The 25,396-nt window shown below is 36.9% G+C and overlaps 1 protein-coding gene across 2 annotated transcripts; it reads left to right on the top strand.

Moving 5' to 3' along the window:
- The first annotated feature begins 3,194 nt into the window (after positions 1–3,194).
- Positions 3,195–5,714, top strand: LOC122014327 (aquaporin NIP2-1-like). 2 transcript variants are annotated; one of them, XM_042570528.1, is made up of 5 exons: positions 3,195–3,410; positions 3,582–3,806; positions 4,716–4,910; positions 4,994–5,055; positions 5,293–5,714. In XM_042570528.1, exons 1-5 carry the CDS (start codon positions 3,300–3,302, stop codon positions 5,561–5,563), a joined length of 864 nt encoding a protein of 287 aa, XP_042426462.1. In that variant the 5' UTR covers positions 3,195–3,299; the 3' UTR covers positions 5,564–5,714. The 2 variants fall into 2 exon arrangements, with proteins under 2 accessions (XP_042426462.1, XP_042426463.1); XM_042570529.1 differs by having other exon boundaries at positions 3,259–3,410; positions 3,534–3,806.
- The last annotated feature ends 19,682 nt before the right edge of the window (positions 5,715–25,396 follow it).

Genomic DNA, 25,396 nt, shown 5'->3' on the forward strand with positions numbered 1-25,396 from the left:
CCAAGGGAGAGTCGTCCATCTCCAAAAATAATCAGGTCCGCAAGAACCTGATTACCTCGCTTAACAAAAAAAAAAAAAACCATCATATCGTTGTCCTTAAGTTCAGCCATATAAACCTAATTGAAAGATTTCTAAAATACAATAAATGATAGGGGTGCCAAAAATGAACCCGATCCGACGATCTAACACGAGTCGATCAGAAAAAAATCAGATTCGGGTTGGACATTTTCGGGTTCGGGTCGGGTTCGGGTTGGAGGGTTGGAGAGTAAAAAGTTTTCGGGTTGGGTTGGGTCGGGTCGGGTTCGGGTTGACCCAGGTTGGCTTAAATATAAGATTTTGTGGGTTTTTTTGGGGTTAATTCAAATTTTATTTTAAAATTTTAGATGTTTTTATGTATATTAATATCATGTTTGTATAATAATGATGGAGTATTGAGATAAAAGTGAAGAATTATAGGAAAAATAGCCCAAAAAAATCGTTTTGAATCGGATTTTCAGGTTATATGGGTCGGGGTCGGGTTGATCGGGTTGGTCGGGTTTGGGTTCGGATTGGGTTTTAAAAAAAAAAACTCAACCCGACCCAACCCGACCCGACCCGACCCGACCCGAACCACCCGAATTTACACCCCTAATGAATTGTACATGCTAAAAGATTCAAACAATTTAAAAAAAAAATTAGTATTTGAGCAGATTCAAACAATTCAAAAATAAAATTGAGTATTTGTTGGGTTGCAATGATTGTAAATAAAATTTTATATTAAAAATATATAGAAATCATCACAAACTCATAATGAAAAGATATCTTTATTAATATAGAATCTTTTGGATAGAATTCAAAAATAAAATTATGAGGATTTAAATTAAAATGAATAATATCATATAATTATGGAGATATTTGAATGAGTCATAGCTAGAATCAACCAAAGATAATAAGAAAAACAAGCACTTTTACAACAAGATTTTTCATTATATCTTCTTTCGGATGAGATGAAAGAAGTTTCAATACCTTAACCTTACGGGTCATAACCCTATTTATAACTTCAGATCAATTAAGTGTTGGACACAAACAATCTGTTGTCGGAGATATATGGAATATTAGCTGAATTTAAATACTTAAATTAAATTCAACTTACAGTTGAGTTAACCTGAGCTGATAATCTCAGACTGCCAGCAGGGGCTGGTTTTTGCTAATAGCTGAGTGCAGATGAACTTCGAGTCTGAGTAGCAAAATCCAAGCGTAGACAGGTCGGGCGGGCGAAGCCGACTGACCGAGCGCAGATAGGCCGAGCGAGTGGAGAGGTTGATCGGGCAATAAGGTCGACTGGGCAGTGTAGTCGTCCGAACAGAGAGACAGAGAGCCAACCATGCAAGTAGATAGGCCTAGCAATAGGCCAGCCGGGCAGACAGAAAGGTAGGTCGGGCGAAGTAGACAGGTCGGGCGGAGCAGATCGGCCGAGAGAGAGGCAAATTGATCAGTCAGGTAGACAGGCCGGGCTGTCAGAGAGTTTGGTCGGGCAAGATAGCGTCGGTCGAGTGGGCTTACAGACAGGCCGATCGGGCGACGAGACAAGCAGAGCGAAGCGGTAGGCAGGGCGAGTGAGCTGATGTCGGTCGGGCGAACAGACAGGCCGAGCGTTCAGAGAAACTGATCGGGCGGACGAAGAGACCGACTGAGCGGTCAGAGAAGCGGATCGGGCGAATGAAGAGATCGACCAGCAGTCTGAGAAGCCGGTCGGGCGAAGGGGTTGATCGGTCAGAGAGGCCGACTGGGCGAGCTAACCGAGGTCTGTGAGAGTCGCAGTTTTCTTGAAACAGATTCGCCCCTACCTCCGGCGGTGTTAATGATCATTACTAGGCGAGCAGTGAAACGACTACCGTTTCACTCATTATTACTCGAACGTTTAGATTATGCATTAATCTCAAATTTAATGCATCCGTTACACAACAACAAAAGGTTTACGTGGCAAAACATTAATTGTTCCACTTAGGCGAATTTTGTCCCGACTGGTCCGGCATTCGTCGCGCCCGCACACAAGTCAACATGGTTTAGTACAAGAGTTGCAGTTTCCTTGAAACAGATTCACCCCTACCTCCAGCGGTGTTAATGACCAATGACCATTACTAGGCGAGTAGTGAAACGACTACCGTTTCACTCATTATTACTCGAACGTTTAGATTATGCATTAATCTCAAATGTAATGCATCCGTTACACAACAACAAAAGGTTTACGTTGCAAAACATTAATTGTTCCACTTGGGCGAATTTTGTCCCGACTGGTCCGACATTTGTCGGTCCCGCACACGAGTCAACATGGTTTAGTACAAGAGTAGCAGTTTCCTTGAAACAGATTCACCCCAACCTCCAGCGGTGTTAATGACCATTACTAGGCGAGTAGTGAAATGACTACCGTTTCACTCACTATTACTCAACATTTAGATTATGCATTAATCTCAAATTTAATGCATCCATTACACAACAGCAAAAGGTTTATATACGTTGCAAAACATTAATTGTTCCACTTGGGCGAATTTTGTCTCGACTGGTCCGACATTCGTCGTGCCCACACACGAGTCAACATGGTTTAGTACAAGAGTCGCAGTTTCCTTGAAACAGATTCACCCCTACCTCCAGCGGTGTTAATGACCATTACTAGGCGAGCAGTGAAACGACTACCGTTTCACTCATTATTACTCGAACGTTTAGATTCCGCATTAATCTCAAATTTAATGCATCCGTTACACAGCAGCAAAAAGTTTACGTGGCAAAACATTAATTGTTCCACTTGGGCGAATTTTGTCCCAACTGATCCGACATTTGTCGCGCCCGCACACGAGTTAACATGGTTTAGTACAAATCCAGACTTTAAATTTGCACCCCCACACGAGTTAACATGGTTTAGTACGAATCTTGGTAAGACCGAGGTAAATACCTCCCTTATGTGCTAGTCACTATTCCAAAGGCTAATAACCGCTCGTGATTTACCTCCTCCGTGTTGGCCTTGGGATGGATTGGTAGGGGCACTGTGAGCGAGCGTATTCATCTTTTGTCACAACTTATATTCAACATTAAGTTCATAATTAAACATAAATTAGATTATTTTATTAGACTTGAATCTTTAATGACATAGACCCTAAATAAATCTCCCAACACTAAATATACTCGATGAAAGAAATACTAGTCTCTCGATCGCCTTTTGTTTGTTGTGGCATCCTCTTCCCCACTATAAATAGCACCCAACAAAGACAGAGGAAGACCACACCTTGTGGAGCCTTCCTCAAAGAAGAGATCTTCAAGTGGACATGGCTTCTCACAACCCTAATGAGATCCATGACATTTCGGTGGCCGCCTCGCAAACCTCCTCCACCTCTCCCCTCTCCGGCCATCTTCTCCCTCCCTTCCTCGCAAGAAAGGTCTATCCCCTCTCGATAATCATCTCCTCAATTTTTCAACAAAAAAAAAACAAAATTGAAATCTCATTTTCATCATCATTATTTTTTTTATTATTATTTACTTTGGCAATTCTATTGGAACAGTAGAAGTGTTAGAATTTGATCAAGTAATTAAAATTGGGGCAACTTCAGGTGGTTTCTGAGATGATTGCCACTTTCTTACTTGTGTTTGTCACCTGTGGTTCTGCTGCCCTGAGCAAGAGCAACCCAAGCCTGGTCTCCCAGCTCGGAGCCTCGGTCGCCGGCGGACTGATTGTCACGGTCATGATCTATGCCGTCGGCCACATCTCCGGCGCTCACATGAACCCCGCCGTCACCTTGGCCTTCGCCGTCTCCCGGCATTTCCCATGGATACAAGTATGCTTACATTCTTATGAACTTACTTCAGAGTCTCTTCATCTTCTTTACCGCTCTGTAACTTTTTTTTTTCTTTTTTCTTTTTATATTATTTTCGATATATTTCTTCTATTAAAACTATATATGAATAGAGTTGTGATACTCATCTAGAATTTTCATCTAGAAAATTCATCTAGATAGACACATAAAGATGGGACCCACCATTTCACTTTTTGTGGGCCCCATCATTTATGTGTCTATCTAGATGAATTTTCTAGATGAAAATTCTAGATGAATATCATTTCTCATATGAATATTAGAAAGGGTATCAAACAAATAATTGAATGCCTCATTTAAAAGGGTGGTCCATGAGGAGTATTATATTTATGGCTCCATGTGCTAGCTAGGTGAATTGCCAACTTATAGCATGTAAGACATTTTTTTATTGTGTGTATACCAGCTATAATTTATGGTTCTATGAACAAAAAAATAAAATTTTTATAGGTACGACGGGCCACTTTCAATATTAATTGATTTAAAGAATTGGATAATTAAATTCTAAAAAAATAAATAAATTTTAAAAATATACATTTTTATGATACGAAATTATGGAAAATAAGCTATAAATTTCTTGTAAAAACAAGGGCTAAAATATTAACATGTATTTGAGCTTGTTGTCAAGCTCAAGGTGAATCTACTCTTGAGTTAAAGTTGTGGCCAAATTCGATCTAGTTGAGTCAAATGTCGCTAAAATTACATGATGGATTAGGTATAATTAATTTGTCTTCATGAGAATCAAATCAAATGGACCCATTACAAGTCTCCTCAACTTGCTTTCAACAATATCAACCTCATGGAACGTTACTTGGGGCCACAACTAGTCTGTTTGGATCTTGTTTCAAATGACTGTGTGTGTTTTATTTGTCGTAGGTCCCCTTTTATATGGCCGCTCAAATCTTTGGTGCTTTGATTGCGTCCTTCGTCCTCCTAGAGGTGTTGCATCCGATCACGAATTTGGGAACGACGGCACCGGCCGGTGCGGCATCGAAGGCCTTGGTGGTTGAAATCGTTGTCACGTTTTGTATGATGTTTGTGACTTCGGCCGTAGCAACCGATACAAAAGCTGTGAGTTATATAATTTTTTTCCATATATATACATATTTTGTTTTTTTTCTCTAATAAATGGATTTTGTTTTCTTATTTTTCAGATAGGAGAGTTGGCCGGTTTAGCTGTTGGTTCTTCAGTATGCATAACCTCCATTTTAGCTGGGTAATTAAAATTAGAATACGTAGATTAATTTCACAAAAATTAAGACTATTTTTAGAAAAAACACAAAAGTAGAGGATTGAAAAGGAAAAGAAAAAAAAAAGAAAACATTTGCCAAATAACTCCTTGACACTTTTGATTTTTACAGAAAATATGTTTAAGAATGAGGGGAAAAATTACGATAGAAAATTCTGAAAATTGAGACCGTGTTGGTACTTAAGATGGAGTCGAGTTGTGCAGGCCGATCTCAGGTGGTTCGATGAACCCAGCGAGGACGCTCGGACCGGCCGTGGCGAGCAAGAAGTTCGACTCGATTTGGGTCTATTTTATTGGGCCTGTTCTGGGAACCTTAATGGGCTCATTATCCTACAACTTCATAAGGCTGAATGAGAAGCCCACTTCGGCCCAAACCGACGGCGGTAGTAGCCACAAGTACAAGCTCCCCTCCTTCAAACTTCGCAGGCTTCAGAGCCCGGAAATGGCCAGCAATAATTCCTACGATAATATCTGATAATTAATCAATTCGGACGACGAAATTTTGCTAGAAATTAATTTCGTCATATATAAATATATTAAAAATATTTTCCATTATGTTAATATATTTAGTCCATGTAATGCAGGAAGATAATGTAATATCCAGTACTAATTTTTCTGCTTGAGTAGATGATGATTAAGTCATTAGCTGATAATTATCTAATTGATTAACCGAATTAAACGGAGACTTTCTCGCTGGCAGCGGAATCATAACGAGAAGAAGCTTGAACCGCACGCCTGGTCGGTTTAATTTTGGGGGTCTAGAGTCTAGACCCAGGTCAAGGAAGAAGAGACAAAAGGGAGGCCAAACCGAGATGGCTCGGATTGAATAGACCGGTTAGGTGGGTCAATTAAGGGGGCTGGCCAACTCATAGTGGCCGAGGTATGAACGGTTGTCAAATTTATTTCAAGATTGCTTGGTATCAAATTTAAAAATGTTAATAACAGTTTTGTTTTAGTTTATATAAGGCTTTTTTAAACTTATATACGTAATTTGGAGATTTTAAATTTTTAAAATCCGGTAGTTGTTTAACATATACCTCTTCCTTTATAAAGCCATTTAAAAACACTAATTCTACGTCCATTTGATACAATTTAAATCTCTTATGAGCTGCAAATGCCGACATCATCCTAATAGACTCTAATATAGCTGCGGGTACATAAATTTTATTATAATCCAACCCTTTTACTTGATTGAAGTCTCTAGCATCCAATCTAACTTTGTTTCTTACAACTACTCCCTTATCATCAAGTTTATTCATAAATGTCTATTTTGTATCAATAATTAATCTCAAACTTGACTTCTCTCAAATTGAGATAATTCATCTTGTATTGCTAAAATTTAATCCGGATCAAACAATGCATCATCAATAGTTTTTAGTTCAATTTGAGAGATTAAGGCTACTTGACTTCCTTCATTTCTAAAATAAGATCGGGTTCTTACTCCTTATGTGATATCTCCTACTACTTGATATAAGGATGATTTACATGAATCCTAGTAGATCTTAATTCTTGATTTGTTGCAATTTTGGATTCAAGTGGTAAAGTTTCAATTCTCTCACTATCACTCTCTTGGTTTTCTCCCCCTTGATCATTACCTTCATTTAATGTTAATTTCTCTAACTCAAATTATAATTCTTCATTATTTGTTCTAGTAGGATTTGATGGAGGATTTTCTTCAAACACAATATTTAATGATTTTTCAACTAATTTAGATATTTTATTGTAAATTCGATATATTTTGCTATGACTTGAGTAACCTACAAGAATATCCTCATCCGCCTTAGCGGAGAATTTTCTTAATTGATCTTTGGTGTTTAGATTGTAAATCTTGCATCCAAATACTCTAAGATGTTTAATTGTAGGTGTTTATCAAACCACAACTTATAAGGTATTTTTCCTAGAAATCTATGTATTAATATTCGATTTTATACATAATAAACCGTATTAATTTCTTTGGCTCATAGGTACTATGAAGTGAATATTTATTTAACATGATTCTAGCGGCCTCTTGTAAAACTCTATTTTTCCTCTCAATAACTTCATTTTATTGAGGAGTCCTAAGGGTGGAAAATTCATGTTTATAACCTTTTCCCATGTAAAAACTTGTGAACCTATCATTTTCAAATTCACCTCTATAATCACTTCTTATTTTGTTTATCTTGTGATTCTTTTTATTTTATGCCCTTTTACAAAAATCAATCAAGGAATCTAAAGTTTGATCCTTATATTTCAAGAAAAATACTCATGTGTATCTAGTGTAATCATCTACAATTACAAAGTAATACCTACAACCATTTAAAGAAACATATCTATTACTATCAAACAAATCCATATGAATGAGTTGCAATGCATTTGAAGTACTTGCAACATTTTTACTTTTATGGGTAGCTTTGATTTGCTTACCCATTTAACATACATCACACATTTTGTCCTTTTGAAATTTTAACTTAAAACAATCCTTGCACCAACTCATTCTTTGAAAGGCTTTTGATATTCCTCATGTTAGTGTGAGCAAGTTTTTGGTGTCAAAACCAAGTCTCCTCTTTTTTAGACATGAAACACTTAGCAAACACATTAGTAGTACCAAATAATTCAACTTGATAAATATTTTCTTTTCTATGGTCTTTGAGCATAATGGTGTTTAGTTCACTATACTTGATTAGATATTGAGATGAGGTAAACTCAACTCTATATCCCGAATCACATAGTTGACTAACACTTAGAAGATTAAAAGTTATGTCTTTCACTAATAAAATATGTTTTATTATAAATTTTTTAGAAATTCTAATATCTCCAATTTCTATGGCTTTTAATTCACCATTATTACCAAAAGAAATGACACATTTACTTTTGTGTCTAAATGATGAGAATTTTAATGAATCTCCTATCATGTGCCTAGAGCATCTACTATCTATAAACCATGTTGTCGGATGCTCCCCCTTGGCGCATGCCTGTTCAAACATGATAAATCAAATGTCTTGGTACCCAAATTTTGGGTCTAGTAGCGTCAACAACAAATTGCTTGGGTACAGCTTGCACAATCTTAACCTTTCAAGTATGATTTCTACTAACTAAAAACATGAATTTGATTTCTTTATGTTGTGATTTAAACCCTAAACTTGCTTTGTTGTAAACACCCCTTTGAGCTCCTAGAATCATGTCCAAATATTTAGAACTTGAAGTAAACTTTTCTAAAGAACCTCTAAGATCATTAACCTACCATTTTAAAGATGCATTCTCATTCTTAAGGTCATCAAATTCAATTATGTCATTTTTATGACGCATACAAATTTTACATGGTACAATTTCATTCTTAAATGATGTCAATTCATTTTGTAACATTCTAATATTATCTTTTGATTTTGCTAGAGCATTAGTTAAACATGCAATGGTAGCATACATTTTATCAAGCTTGGGAGAAATTATTTCGTCATCACCAGATGATGACTCACTTGAAGATTCCTCATTCTCCCCATGATTATCTTCACCTTCGCTATCTTACACATGGCATAAGGCCATGAGTATCACGTGCCTTGACCTCTTCCTTTCATCTTCTTCTGATAAGCTTGAAGATGATTCATCCCATGTGGCTTTTAAGGTCTTCTTTTTCTTCTTAATCTTTTCTTCTTGCTTTTTTAATTTTGGACACTCTATTTTGTAGTGCCCTTTTTTCTTACATTCATAACAAATTACATCAGTTTTAGACTTTGAATCTACAAGAGATTTACCTTTTCTTTTGTCATCATTAAAGATCTTCTTGATGTCCTTCTTGTCAAACTTCCTTAAGCGTCTCATCATTCTTCGAACAAAATTCATCATTTCACTTGATGATAGCTCTTCATCACTATCAATATCACTATCTTGCTTAGATTCTGAAGATAACTCCTCCTTCTCCTTCTTCTCTTTGTGCTTCTTCTTGCTCTTTTCACTTGCAACCAATGTTATACCTTTCTCTTTATGGCTTGTCTTAACTTGTTTATGCAATTTAAGTTCACAAAATAATTCATCTAACTTTACTATTGACAAGTCTCTTGAAACTTTATAGGCATCCACTATGGATAACCATAATGAGTTTCTAGGGAAGGATTTTAGTGCATACCTTATGAGACCTTGGTTCTCCACACTTTCTTCAATTGAATGGAGATTGTTTAGGAGTTCCTTGAATCTCCCATGTAGTGAACTTACCATTTCTCCATCCTTCATTGTGAAATTCTGAAGTTGATTTATTAGGAGATCTATCTTTATAATTCTTGAATCCTTGGTGTCTTCATTTAGTTCAATGAGCTTATCCCACAAATCCTTAGCACTCTTGAAGGGCCCAACCTTGTTGAGTTGCTCTGAGCTCAACCTACATTGAAGAGTCACGATCGCCTTAGCATTTGCTTGAGCCTTCATCTTTTGTTCAACAGTCCATTTTGATGATTTAAGCACTTTTCCATCCTAGGTTGGCGTCATGAATCCCTCCGTGATTGAGAACCACATGTCAATTTAGGTCATGAGATAGTGCTCCATACGATTCTTCCAGTAAGCAAAGTTGTTTCCTTTATAGAATGGTGGTAGTGAAGTGTTGTGTCCCTCTTTCAATGACATCTTGTAGCTCTAAACTTGCGCTTCCTTGGAGGTGAATCCTCAAAAGCCAATCTTGCTCTAATACAACTTGTTAGGACCAGTTCAGCTAGGGGGGGGGGGGGTGAATGACTCACTTCAATTTCTTAGTTAACTTAATGTTGCGCAGTGAAAATTTGAAGGGAATGCTAACTCCTTGTATTTACTTGGTATCCACCTCCTTGAGGTGACTAATCCAAGGGTCCACACTATGGTCACACTTTGTACTATGAAACTTCTCCTTCTCGGATCAACACCGAAGGTGGAGAAACCTTACACAATAATCTACAAATCTTCCCCTCAACAAAACACCACACAAGGAAGAAGAAGACAAGAGATTAGGGTTTTGAGTACACCTTCTTCTTCTTTGAGTGGTTTGAGATTGTAGCACTTGTGAGAGCTTGAGCTTGAGTACTGGTGAGCAATGAGCACTGGTGAGCAATGAAGAAAAATTGATCACACTGGAATAGTCTCTACAAAATAAGCTCCGCGAGCGTTCTTAAACCCTTTGAGAAAGAACCATTTTTCTTATCATTTTGTGAGTCTTAATCGATTAAGAAGTGATCTTAATCGATTATCCAATGTTAATCGATTAGAATAGTCAATTTGGTACGTGTCTCGTAATTCATTTACGTGCCCCCTCCAAATCGCCTACCTTAATCAATTAAGATTAGGGCAATTGACTAAATCAGTCAATTAGGGATTATTCTATTTTGAGTAAAATGTCTCGTAAGCGGCTGGGCTAATCACTTAAGCTTCGAACAGAAGCATTCTGTTTGAAGCAAAAAGTCCCTAATCGATTACGATAATCGATTAGGAAACTTTCTGTTTTAAAAAGAAGGTTTATTAAGCGATTGACCCAATCACTTAATACCCTCTTAATCGATTAAGTGTTTTTTTTAATCGATTAACACGCTTTGCTTGTGCTGATTATCAATTGCCCCGCTAAAAATCTTGTTCTCGACCTCCTTAGACTTCTTTTTCCTTAAATCCAGTCTTCTGACCTGTAAGGGCTTTTCTTGTGCCAAAGATCTGGTCCTCTGACCTCCTTGGACTTCTCTTGCCTTTCATCCGGTCTTCCGACCTGTAAGGGCTTCTCTTGCTAGGAATTTGGTCCTCAACCTTCTTGATCCTGCAAACTCGAACTCATATTAAATCTAATATATTAGCCTAAACTTACATAATCATCAATCATCAAAATTTCTTCCTTAGGGCATGATTGCACCTACAAATTTTCCTTATGACCTTCTTAATGACTTTCTTAGGCTTCTTAGAAGCCTTAGCCACACTAATTTTTTCAATATTACTTCTAGGGATAACTTTCTTTGTTACCTTAACTTGACTCTTAGGCCTAGGGTTAGTTCTATAACTATATGGAACTCTATGGTATGATGACACATTTTCTTTGACTTTTAGTTTGTAACCCAAACTTCTCTTGCCATTAAATGAATCTTCCCTATCTACCCTTCGATCTTGTTCATTTGACCCCTTAAAGACATTTTTCATTCTTTTAAGGATCTTTTCTAATTTATCAAGTCTTGACCTCAAGACTTGATTTTCTTTCCTTAAATCCTTAAATTTAGATTTTTCTTGATTTCCTTGGACATTTTTATTTTTAGGCATATACCTAAAATCCTTACCGCACATTGGCAAGGAACGTCCTAGTTTTCTTTTGCTAATGTGCAATCTTCCTTGATCCACTTGGAATTTGCTTGCCTAACCGTATTTAGGAATTTCCTTACCAATTGCGGTCTTCCTTAACCCACTTGGACTTTCCTTGCCAACATTTGGTCCTCCTTAACCCACTTGGACTTTCCTTTGTCTAACCATAATTAGGGCTTTCCTTTGTCAACGTGTGATCCTCCTTGGTCCACTTGGACTTTGCTTGCCTAACTATAGTTAGGACTTTCCTTGCCTAACTATAGTTAAGACTTGCCTTGCCAACATGTGGTCCTCCGTGACCCACTTGGACTTTCCTTGCCAACGTGTATGTAGTCCTCCTTGACCCACTTGGACTTTTCTTTATCTAATCGCAATTAGGACTTTACTTGCTGACGTGCAACCCTCCTTGACCCACTTAGACTTTCCTTCTTGACTCACTTATACTTTCCCTTTGCCTAACCCTTGAGTTAGGACTTGTTTTGCCTAACCTCCAGTTAGGACTTTATCAGTCAAGTATCGGTCATCCTTGACCTACTTGATCTTTCTCACATATTGTCTAACAATATATTGTCCAAACATCGAAACTGAAGTTTGAATCCACTCAAGTTTAATCAAACTGGTCAACCTTTACCGGGGGAACGATTGCACCAATAATCGCCCAACACACGGGCCATAAAAAAAAATTAAAACTATATATAAAAAATTAAAAATTTTAAATTTGGTTACGAATTAATCGGGTCAAACCCATGATTTAGCATGCAGATGTGATGATGTTAAGTATCTTCATATCCAAAGATAGTCTATCTTTCAAAGCGTTTGCTTTTCATTCTTTCACAATTATTCTTTATTTTATTTAAGTACATGATATGAGTATAGAAGTTGGTGGAGTCTGATCCAATTCAAGTTAAAATATCATCTTCAAAGTTTTTGAATTTTTCATTTTAATTTTAAGTTTTGGGGAAAAAAATTTTCCTCAACCCGCGACCAACCCTCTAGGGTCACAGGCCTAGGCGGGTTGACCCACATGGACCCACTTTTAAATGAATTGATAAAAGTTTAACCCAATCCATTTAATTTATTTAGTGGGACGAGTCAACCTGACGAGCCCAACTCAAATTAACAGTTCTAGTGTTGGAAAATGTCATATTAGTGTTCAAATAATTAAAAGATTAATTCTTAACTTAGAGCATTTGTAAATGTTAGAGTTCTAAATGAGGTCTTTGTATGATTCTAATATGTCACATCAATATTATAAAAAATTATTGAAACATCTTCAATAGTTAGAGTTGTTGATAATTCTAAAGTATGACAAATATAGAAATATAAAATTTGTAAAACTCACAGTGATCTCCCGTAGTAGATCTTGATCTTCCTTTGTTGTCGGAAAAACGATCACGAACCACTTGTCGTCGGAAGAACGATCACGAACGAATCAGAAAGTTCTTCATGATTCACAAAATAAATCTCATGCCTCGGATGTTTTTCTTCTATGCAGGAAACATAGTTTCAATAGAATTCTGACAGTACTTCTGATGTACTTCGGTCCCATCTACGTACACAATGCAACAACCTTTCTTGATGCATGCACCCCTCTTGCTCTCTTTTCCTCATTGCACATATTGCCTTGGACACTTTTTTATAGAGAAAGATGACTCTTTATCTTCCTTTACCTCCATTAATGGAGGAATGAAAAAGGGTTGGAAGGTGAAGGGGAAGAGGCACCCTTTCACCTTCTTAACACCAACATCTCCACTCGTCCAAGTCAATCCTTAAAAGTTAACTGGTCACAAAGACCATATAAGTCACATAAACTATATTATATGTTGGATCGAGACCGCGCTAGAGGGGGGGGGGGGGGGGGAATAGCGCTCGTGGCTATTTCGTTCGATTCGTAAAACTATCGGAGTAAAATACGCAGCGAAAAATGTAAATAAACACAAACACAGAGACACGGTCGTTTACTTCGTTCGGAGCCTAAGGTGACTCCTACTCGAAGGCCCGCGATCCTTGATCGCTTCCGGTGGGCAACAACTATAAGCTCGATAAAGGATTACAAGTTGAAGTACAATAAACGACAGTAAATAATTATACCAACGACAAAGAAATGAAGATTCGGAGCTCCTGGTCTTCGGGCACAAGTAGCAGCACTTCGGAACGTCGTTTGGAGCAGCACGTAGCACTTGAATCACTTAAGACTTGATATTTTGAAGTGCTGGTCGAAACCCCCTTATAAAGGGTGTTCAAGGCGCCTCCATGCTGCCGATTCTTCCGCACGGATCAAACTTGATCTGGTCGAACTTTATCTGCTTAAGGCGCCTCAAACCCTGCTCAAGGCGCCTTCCAAGGCGCCTTAAACCCCCTTCAAGGCGCCTCCATTGAAGCTTTGCAGCCAGGTCAGCTTTTGCACCCGAGGCGCCTCCAAGCTCCATGGAGGCGCCTCGGACACTGTTCATCCGAGGTTAACCTTTGCACTTTGGTCCCTGCAAGATACATTAATCCAAAATATACCCTGCAGCACAAAGTTAGCACATTACGCATAATAGAAGTGATATTGATAGTCTCCGGACTTCGGGTTTCCTACCGGAAACCCTAGGTCGACCCGACGCCTACTGTTCCCTCTACGGGGAACGCGTCCTCACCTACTCCACTCAGGAGATATACCTGTTGCCAGTCCGGTCCTCCAGACTGACTGGACTTTCCGCCTAGGGTTACCACCCCCTACGACCTAGGGTTACCGCCCCCTAGGGTTTTTCTCCACCTAGGGTTACCACCCCCTAGGACCTAAGGTTGCCGCCCCTTAGGGTTTTCCTCCACCTAGGGTTACCGCCCCCTAGGACCTAAGGTTGCCGCCCCTTAGGGTTTTCCTCCACCTAGGGTTACCGCCCCCTAGGACCTAAGGTTGCCGCCCCTTAGGGTTTTCCTCCACCTAGGGTTACTGCCCCCTAGGACCTAAGGTTACCCCCCTTAGGATTTTCCTTCACCTAGGGTTACCGCCCCCTAGGACCTAAGGTTAACCCCCCTTAGGATTTTCCTTCACCTAGGGTTACCGCCCCCTATGACCTAAGGTTAACCCCCCTTAGGATTTTCCTTCACCTAGGGTTACCACCCCCTAAACCCTTAGGATTTTCCCTTGCCTAACCGCAGTTAGGACTTTCCTGAAACCTTATTTAACCACGTTAGATAACAAGGAGTCTTAACTTTGAATCCCTTTGCCATTATCAAAACTGAGGTTCGATCGTCGGATGCTTACTGCACCAACATTATAATCAAGTCACAAAGACCAAATAAAAACTAGTTAGTCACAAAGACCAAATAAGAACATCCATTCCATACATTAGGGAAAATGGCTCGTGCGACAGCTGTTGGTTGCTACTCGGAAAACCTAATGGTTCCACTGTACAAAAATTTTGTACAAAGGTCTGAACCTTTTCTTAGCTACCATGTGTTCTTTTAAATTAAATTTGGATCGCCTGCGGAACTTAACACGTTTGATCCAAAGTTTAATCTATTTGTTCTTTTAGGTTTAGACTCGGATCTCCTGCGGAACTTAACACGTTCGATCCAAATCACCTAGGTTATTAATTTCATTAAATATTAATTTCTAAAATTGGCTTCCAGTACTGACGTGGCGAGGCACATGACCTTCTTGGATATGGGAACAACCACCACCGACTAGACAAAGCCTTTTAAGGAAAGTTAATATTTAATTTCCTTAAATAACTTTAGGTCTACCAAAAAGAATAATCAAATCACAAGGAAAAGAAAAAAAACAAAAGAACACAACCTCGAAAACAAATTCGAAATACTAGAATCGCATGCCTCTTGTATTTGGTATTATTTCCAAAAATAACTAGTATGATGCGGAAAGGAAAAATACTAGTTATACCTTTTAGAAAAACCTCTTGATCTTCTACCGTATTCCTCTTATAACCTCGAACGTTGTGTGGGTAACGATCTTCCGAGATGAGAACCACCAAGCACCTTCTTCTTCCTTACAAGTTTCGGCCATCAAAACTTCTCCAAGGATGAAGAGGTTCGGCCACCACCACCATGCTCCAAGGGATGCTAGAAACAAAACTTTCTTTCTCTCCTTCTTCTTCTTCTCTAAACTTGATCCGACCACCATATGAATCTCCACAAGAAGGATGAGGTTCGGCCATCAAAGAGAAGAGTGGAGGAGAGGATGGCCGGCCACACCAAGGAAGAAAAAGAGGGAGAAAATATAATAGAGTTGTTCGCTATGAAGCCTTCTCTACCCCCTCTTTTATAATTCTTGGTCTTGGCAAATAAGGAAAATTTAATAAAAACTTCCTTAATTCTTTTGCCATTGAAAAGGAAAATTTATTTAATTAAAAACAATTTTTCTTTTCAACTTACAATGGCCGGCCACACCATAAAATTTCCAAGCAAATAAAATTTTAAACACAAATTAAAACTTCCTTATTTGCTTCCGGAAATTTATAAAAAATTCTCCAATAATTTTTCCCTTCGTGATTGGTTAATAAAAAGGAAATTTTATAAATTAAAATCTTTCTTTTAACATGTGGATAAAAATAAAGTTATCTCTAAAAATTAAAATCTCTTTTAATCTACAAATAAGGAAAGATATTAAATCTTTTCTTAATCTTTTGTAGAAACTAATAAAAGAGAATTTTTAATTTTTAAACTTTCTTTTAAATAATAAACATGATTAATAGGAAAGTTTTTACCAAAATTAAAATCAGCTTTTTAATCTACAAATAAGGAAAGAGATTTAGCTCTTCTCTTAATCTTTTGTAGAATCTTATAAAAGGAAATATTTAAAATTTTAAACTCTCTTTTAAATCATGTTATCCACATAAGAAAAAAATTTTAAAATTAAAATTCCTTTTTATTTTAATAGGGCCGGTCACCTAAGCTTGAGTTCAAGCTAGGGACGGCCACATGAATTCACCCATGAACCAAACCATGGCCGGCCCTAGCTTGGTCTCCAAGCTAGCTTGGCCGACCCCTATAGGATGGGTAAGAAGGTGGGTATGTGGTGGGTATAAATCTCTATATACAAGAGGCTACGATAGGGACCGAGAGGAGGAATTGGTTTTGGTCTCCCAATGAAATTAAGCATCCTGTGTTCGCCCCGAACACACAACTTAACTTCATCAATAATAATTCATTCCACTAAAGAATTATTATTGAACTACCGCACCAATCCCAAATTACATTTTTGGGCTCCTTCTTATTATGAGTGTGTTAGTCTCCCTGTGTTTAAGATGTCGAATGACCACTAATTAAGTGAGTTACTGACAACTCATTTAATTAATATCTTAGTCCAAGAGTAGTACCACTCAACCTCATCGTCATGTCGGACTAAGTCCACCTGCAGGGTTTAACATGACAATCCTTATGAGCTCCTCTTGGGGACATTCTCAACCTAGATTACTAGGACACAGTTTCCTTCTATAATCAACAACACACACTATAAGTGATATCATTTCCCAACTTATCGGGCTTATTGATTTATCGAACTAAATCTCACCCATTGATAAATTAAAGAAATAAATATCAAATATATGTGCTTGTTATTATATTGGGATTAAGAGCACACACTTCCATAATAACTGAGGTGATCTTTGTTCCTTTATAAAGTCAGTATAAAAGAAACGACCTCTAATGATCCTACTCAATACACTTTAAGTGTACTAGTGTAATTATATAGTTAAGATAAACTAATACATAATTACACTACGACCTTCCAATGGTTTGTTCCTTTCCATCTTGGTCGTGAGCTACTGTTTATAATTTATAAGGTACTGATAACATGATCTTCTGTGTGTGACACCACACACCATGTTATCTACAATATTAATTGAACAACGACATTTATCATAAATATAGACATTTGACCAATGTGATTTTTATTTCTAGATAAATGTTTATACCAAAAGCTAGGCTTTTAGTATACATTCTAACAACAGCAAGCACACTGAGTAATTATTGCTAAGAAGATTGTTACACCTTACATAGCTACTCTTTGAGTGATCAATGCTAACAAAGTTGTTACAATTTACTTAGCCGCTCTTCTAAATGAATTAGAGACACTCATTATGACACATAGCCTCTCTCCTGGCAGAACATATCCGTTACCCAGGAAATATCCAATCTCCTAGTGGTACACAACCATTATCTAGGAGATATCTATGTCTTGCTATTTACCCAGATTAAATAATCTTCATTTACATCAATATATACATCTCTAATCTCTCATAATGACTATTATGTCAAGAGCATGTTCCATATTCAATATTCACAATCATTTCTATACATAACAAAAATGGATTGGCCAGTGAATAACATCAAAAGATGTAAATTTATTTAATCTTTCTTTTTAGCTAGAATCTATTCATTTTAATAAGTCGTTTTCCTAGTTATGCTCCATAGACTGAATCATCCATAGTTAATAGGAACATGCTAAAGTAGCAGACACTGATTATAACTTCAAGTAGACAGCTAAATAGTCATTGAGGGTAAAATTGAGATTAACTTATAATCTCAAGGTCTCACATAGTAGAGAAGCAGGGATCCATTCTCCTACTACCCTTCTTGTCGTCATAGCACATGTGGTATGAATCACATGCTACGATGTTATTCTCTTTACTAAAAAAAGTGCATATTTTTCTCAAATTTTAACATTGTACATATTTCGATCTAGACATACCTAATGTCTAATCCTGAATTTAACATATGAATTCCAATCTGACCTTTAAATAGATTCAGTAAATGGTAGGTACATTTACTCCGGTCATTACATAAATGATCTCATTTTGATATAATTATCAAAGCGACCTTAACTTATAGGTATATCTCTATTCACAGCTACATAAGTTGTCCCATAAGTAACCATGATACCTCTATTTATACTTAACAAATAGAGATGATTGTCCATGTGAGTGGATCAATTTCAATCTGCCAACATGCTCATCGAAACTTTAATCCAAAATATAACAATTTGTACACTGAATATATCATGACATTTTACAACGTGTTACATTTTACGAAGTCACAAAGACTTCCCATTCTTTGAAATGACTCTTTAGTCAATAGCTTAGTAAAAGAATCTGCAAATATAGTACGTGTAGGGATATACTCAAGAATTATCATTTTCTTGTCCATAATATCCCTTACAAAATTATGCTTAATTCTATATGTTTGCCTTTGTTGTGATATTTGGGATCCTCAGCTTAATCGTTACAATACACTGTAATAGGACTCTCATTGTTCTCAGCAATATTCAAATGCTTCAGGAACCTTTTCAACCAGACAGGTTATTGCACAACTGATGCGCAAGCCACACAGCTTTTATTGTCGACAAGGCTACACAAGTCTAGCCATATAGCTTCTGTTGTCGACAAGGCTACACAAGCTAAGACACACAGCTTCCATTGTCAACACGGCTACATAAACCTGCTTCTTGCTATTCCATGAGATGACACCACCATTTAGCAAGAAGGTATAGCTAGATATGAATTTTATGTCATTAAGGTCTCCTGTTCAATCTGCATCTGTGTAGCCACTCAGGCTCATATTAGATCCTTGAAAACAGACACATAATATGTTGTCCTTTTGAGATATTTTAATATCCTCTTCACCACTTTCCAGTATCTTGGTCTTGGGTTTAACTGGAAATGACTAACTAAGTCAACATCATAACTTATATCAGGATAAGTACATAACATAGTGCACATCAAATTATCAATAGCACTGACATATGATTTTTTTTTCATTTCGACTATTTCTTCAGGAGTCTTGAGATACAATGTTGCAATTAAGTGTTGTAGCATCATAGTGATATAAGCCTCTTGAGACAAACTTAAAAGCCATTTTTTTTTATCGATCTTACATGATCTTCACTCCTAAGATGTACTTAGCTTCTCTTCAAAAATAATACCCTCCATTTGGATATATCCTTTTACAACTAGTAGAACTTTGTATCGATTAATCGATCCATTCGCTTTCCTCTTGATTTTGAGAATCAACTTATTCCCAATAGCCCTTCGACCTAGAGGAAGATCGACCAAATCTCAAACTTGATTCTTTCTCATTGAATCCATTTCCTCATCCATTGCAACTTACCCCCCTTTTTTTCTCTAACGGAGCATCTTAATGCTTCTTCTACCGTTCGAGGTTCATTGTGTCAACTGAGAGTGTTATTAATGCCTTATTCTCAATATCAAATCATTTCTTCATAAGTTGGATTGTTCAGAAGTCAACTTATGACTTGACAAATCATTCATACTGGGTTGACAAGACTTAGGCCTCTCTTTCGACACCTCTTTTGTTGATAATATCTCATCCCCTCAAAGAGGAACACTTTTATCAACATTACCTCTGATTTGGAACTTTGTTTCGAGAAAAATTACATCTCTCAAATTTATTTCGGAGATGGTTCCATCTAATTGCTCACCTATGAAAACATAACCTTTGGAGGTCTCATGATATCTAATAAAGAAACATTTCTTATCCCTAAGTCCCAGTTTCTATACTTGTGAGAACTATCATGAACATAAGCAGCTGCCCCCCAGGGTCTCAGATTACTTAAATCCAATTTTCTGCCCTAAAACGTTCATATGGGGTAGATGGAACTAACTTTGAAAGCACTTTGTTAAATATATATGTCGTAACTAATAATACATCTCAGCAAATTATTCTGCGCCATTATAGACCTAACCATATCTAGAAGAATTCTATTTCTTCTTTCAGCAACCTTATTTTGCTGTGGAGTTCCTGGGATTGTAAGCTGTCTAATAATCCCTCTATCATTACATATTGTCTTGAATATATCAGACAAATATTTTCCTCCACGATCAGTGCGTAAAGTCTTAACATTACATTTCGTTTGATTCTCAACTTCGTTCATTTAACGAATGAAGCAATCTAATGCTTCAGACTTATGAGAAATCAAATACACATGACCAAAATGAGATAAATCATCAATAAATGTAATGTAATAGGAAGTTCCATGTCTAGCCTTCACATTCATTTGACTATAGATATCTGAATGAATTAATTGCAATGATGATTCAGTGCTTATAGCCTTCCCAAATGATTTTCAAGTTGCTTTTCCATCAATGCTCACATATAGACAAGTGAATCTTAGCCCGAGTGTCCAATAGACCCTCTCTAGCTAACCGATTCATACGTTCTTGTCCTGTAATCTAGCATGTCAAACCTCATTAGTTATATCTGCATCACTAGTTAGAGCAATGTTTGAAAAACAACCCTCAATATCACAATTGATATCTGATTCTACATCAAGAACCATAAAACCATTTGATAAAAAACCATATCCGATTGACAATGAGTCAAATCTTAAGTTCAACTCTCCGGCTATAAAAATTAATACAATACCCTAAATCAAGAAGACCTATAACGGAAACAAGATTCCGTCAAATTTCAGGAGCATACAGGACATCATGTAGAAACAAAACACTACCACCACAGAGGTTGAGTTTGCAAGTGTTGACTCTTTTAACTTCAACTCTTGCATTAATTCCTACATAGATCCATCGGTACACTACAAATGTAACTCACTCCAGAACTACATAGTTGGTTGCTCCCGAATCTATAATTCACAAAGGATAAGAATCAACTAACAACACTGGAGTAGCAACAAAATGCTCAAGAAAAGAAGACATACTTGCATTGTCTCAATCTGGTCTTCTTTCCTTTCTTCTTGATCGGGTCTTATCCCACAGTAGAAACTTCTTTCTTCTTTCCCTTCCCTTTCTTGAACCATTTCTTTTCCTTGGATTCAGATGATCTAACAGAACCAATAGCCACATAAGTTAGTCCTGAAATCCTTGCGGATTCAACTCTCTCCGCCTTCAATTCTATATGGCATGAGATGTCAATGAAAGTCTTAATACTCTCACTATGAGTTAGGGTCAGCTTTATACTCTCTCAAGAATCTGGAAGGGAAAGAATAACTGCTTGAACTTGTTATTCATCGGTTAACTCATGACTAGCAGTTTTAAGCTCTCGAATCATGTTTAACATCTCCCTGAGGTGTTGAACCATTATAAGATTCGGACGCTCCTTGTAGCTGTCAAACTTAATCGTCAGCTGCCGAAGCTTGCTCAGACTTACTCCACTGTATTTCTTCTTAAGGGCTATCTAGACTGCATGAGTCGTAATACAACTCATACTCAAAAACTAGGTCATTAACCATTGAACTAATCAATATTCCCTTAGCAGCGGAGTCCTTCTTCTTCCATGCCTTATAGGCATTAAGATCTCGTCTGTTCTATATAGTGGGATCTACAGGTTCTTCCATAACTTATTTTATAACCTCAAGAACTTCTTTTTCCTCAAGAACATATTGTATTTTGAGTTGCCAGATTTTGTAGTTATCCTTATATAATTTCTCTCTATTATTGAGTTTAGCTATGATGTTCTTATTTGTCATGATTTAACATAAATAAACATATTATTTAGTATTCAGTGCAATTTATGTTGGTTGCTACTCGGAAAGCCTAGAGATTCCACTGTACAAAAATTTTGTACAAAGGTCTGAACCTTTTCCTAGCTACCATGTGTTCTTTTAAATTAAATTTTGGATCGCCTACGGAACTTAACACGTTTGATCCAAAACTTAATCTATTTGTTCTTTTAGGTTTTGACTTGGATCTCCTGCGGAACTTAACACGTTCGACCCAAATCACCTTAAGTTATTAATTTCATTAAATATTAATTTCCATAATTGGTTCCCAGTACTGACGTGGCGAGGCACATGGCCTTCTTGGATATGGGAGCAACCACCACCGACTAGACAAAACCTTTTATAGAAATCTAATATTTAATTTCCTAAAATAACTTTAGGTTAACCGAAAAGAACAATCAAATTGCAAGGAAAAATAAAACAAAAGAACACAACTTCGAAAAACATATTCGAAATACTAGAATCGTAAGCCTCTTGTATTTGGTATTATTTCCAAAAATAACTAGTATGATGCGGAAAGAAAAAATACTAGTTATACCTTTTAGAAAGACCTCTTGATCTTCTACCGTATTCCTCTTCTAACCTCGGACGTTGTGTGGGCAACGATCTTCCGAGATGAGAATCTACCAAAGCACCTTCTTCTCCTTTCTTCAAGTTTCGGCCAAGCACAAAGCTTCCAAAAGATGAAGATCCTTTTCCACCAACCAAGCTCCAAGGGATACAAGCTTTCTCTCCTTCTTCTTCTTCTTCTCCAAGTAGTATCCGGCCACCACAAGAGCTCCAAGCAAATAGAGAAGGTTCGGCCACCACCAAGAGGAAGAGAGGAAGAGAGGTTGGCCGGCCACAACACCAAGGAAAAGAGGGAGAGAAATAATAGAGGTTGTACACCATGAAGCCTTCTCTACTCCCTCTTTTATAATCCTTGGTCTTGGCAAATAAGGAAATTTAATTAAAAACTTCCTTAATTCTTTTGCCATGAAAAGGAAAAATTTATTTAATTAAAAACAATTTTCCTTTTCTCAATTTACATGGCCCACACTAAAGTTACAAACAAGAAGAGTTTTAATTAATTAAAACTTCCTAATTTGTCTCCAGAAATTTATAAAATTTCTCCAATAATTTAATCCCTTCATGATTGGTTTATAAAAAGGAAATTTAATAAATTAAAATATTTCTTTTAAATATGTGGATAAAAAGAAAGTTATCTCTAAAAAATAAAATCTCTTTTAATCTACAAATAAGGAAAGATATCAAATCTTTTCTCAATCTTTTGTAGAAACTAATAAAACAGAATTATTAATTTTTAAACTTTTTTTAAATCATGAACATGGTTAAAAAGAAAAGTTTTCTTAAAATTTAAAATCCTCCTTTAATCAACAAATAAAGAAAGATTTCAAATTTTAAACTCTCTTTTAAACATGTAGATGATTTACAAATAAGGAAAATTTTTACCAAAAATTAAAACCATCCTTTGAAACTACAAATAAGGAAAAAGATTAATCTCTTCTCTTAATCTTTTGTAGAAAACTATAAAAGGAAATTTTTAATTTTTAAACTCTCTTTTAAAATCATGATATCCACATAAGAAATAATTTTAATAAAAATCCTTTTAATATTCTAGTGGCCGGCCACCTAAGCTTGGGACCCAAGCTTTGGCCACCTACATGACTCATCCACTTGATCTTGGCCGGCCCTAGCTTGGGTTCCAAGCTAGCTTGGCGGCCCCATTAGATGGGTAAGAAGGTGGGTATTCGGTGGGTATAAATCTCTATATACTAGAGGCTACGATAGGGACCGAGAGGAGGAATTGGTTTTGGTCTCCGATGAAATTAAGCATCCCGTGTTCGCCAACACACAACTTAATTTCATCAATAATAATTCATTCCACTAAAGAACTATTATTGAACTACGCACCAATCCCAAATTACATTTTGGGCTCCTTCTTATTATGAGCGTGTTAGTCTCCCCGTGTTTAAGATATCGAATGTCCACTAATTAAGTGAGTTCGACAACTCATTTAATTAATATCTAAGTCCAAGAGTAGTACCACTCAACCTTATTATCATGTCGGACTAAGTCCACTGCAGGGTTTAACATGACAATCCTTATGAGCTCCTCTTGAGGACATTATCAACCTAGTATCTCTAGGACAGATTCCTTCTATAAACAATAACACACACTATAAGTGATATCATTTCCCAACTTATCGGGTTTATTGATTTATCGAACTAAATCTCACCCATTGATAAATTAAAGAAATAAATATCAAATATATGTGCTTGTTATTATATTAGGATTAAGAGAACACACTTCCATAATAACTGAGGTCTTTATTCTTTTATAAAGTCAGTATAAAAGGAACGACCTCAAATGGTCCTACTCAATACACTCTAAGTGTACTAGTGTAATCATATAGTTAAGATAAACTAATACCTAATTACACTACGACCTTCCAATGGTTTGTTCCTTTCCATCTTGGTCGTGAGCTACTGTTTATAATTTATAAGGAACCGATAACATGATCTTCTGTATGTGACACCACACACCATGTTATCTACAATATAAATTAATTGAGCAACTACATTTATCATAAATGTAGACATTTGACCAATGCGATTCTTATTTCTAGATTAATGTTTATACCAAAAGCTAGGCTTTTAGTATACACTCTAACAATTTATATACATGTAATTTATGATTGACTCAATATTAATTTGAGTTGGTTTACAAAATCAAGTGATAACTACGTTTTCACTCATCATTTGTATGGTCCAATCAAATCAACATTAATTAATATTATTACATACATCCAAAAAAATGAACTAATCATTGTTCTATCATGATTTCTTTAATTAAATGAACTAATCATTTAATAAAATGAACTAATCATTTTTCATGTATCATGTAGAGTAATCAGCATATGAATGAACATATCATTCATATAAACATGTCGCATATTGTTAACATATAACAAACATACATGAACTAAATGGACTAATACTGTTCATATATAATGACAGTAATCAGGGGCGGCCCTGGTGGGGGCAAGCAGGGCACCTGCCGAGGGCCCCACTTTGGGTGGGGCCCCATAATTTATTTTAATATATTATTAAAAATATATAGTTTAAATTCCTCGTCGAATTCTCCTTGCCGAATTGAAACCTTCTCGCCCTAGCCCTCTCCCTCCTCGCCAAAGCGAACTTGCCCTCCCTCTCTTGCTCTCTCGTCCTCCCTCTCTCCCTAGCCCTCTTTCACCCAGTTGCTCTCCCTCTTGCTGCACCCTCCCTCTAGTCGTGCCCCCCCCCCCCTCATCGTTATCGCTGTTGAACTCCGAAGTTCCCCACGATGGCGCAACACCGGGACAGCGCGACGGTACGACGACATCGTCCTTCACCGTGCTGCCCTCCCTTGAGTTTTTAAGTTAATGTAAGAGGGAGGGCCCAAATGGCAAAATCTATAGTTTTGCCTCGGGCCTAGTTTTTCTCAGGACCGCCCCTGACAGTAATAATAATAGAACTCTTACAAACTAGATAAGTTGACACCACTCCCATTATGACAGACACTAGT

Source organism: Zingiber officinale, chromosome 8B (assembly GCF_018446385.1).
Source record: "Zingiber officinale cultivar Zhangliang chromosome 8B, Zo_v1.1, whole genome shotgun sequence".
Lineage (NCBI taxonomy): Eukaryota > Viridiplantae > Streptophyta > Magnoliopsida > Zingiberales > Zingiberaceae > Zingiber > Zingiber officinale.

Excerpts from the sequence above, each read along its gene's own strand:
- LOC122014327 (XM_042570528.1), top strand. The coding sequence starts at position 3,300 with ATGGCTTCTCACAACCCTAATGAGATCCATGACATTTCGGTGGCCGCC. Across the intron at positions 3,411-3,581 it reads CTCCCTTCCTCGCAAGAAAG|GTGGTTTCTGAGATGATTGC; the intron begins GTCTATCCCCTC and ends GGGCAACTTCAG. Across the intron at positions 4,911-4,993 it reads TAGCAACCGATACAAAAGCT|ATAGGAGAGTTGGCCGGTTT; the intron begins GTGAGTTATATA and ends CTTATTTTTCAG.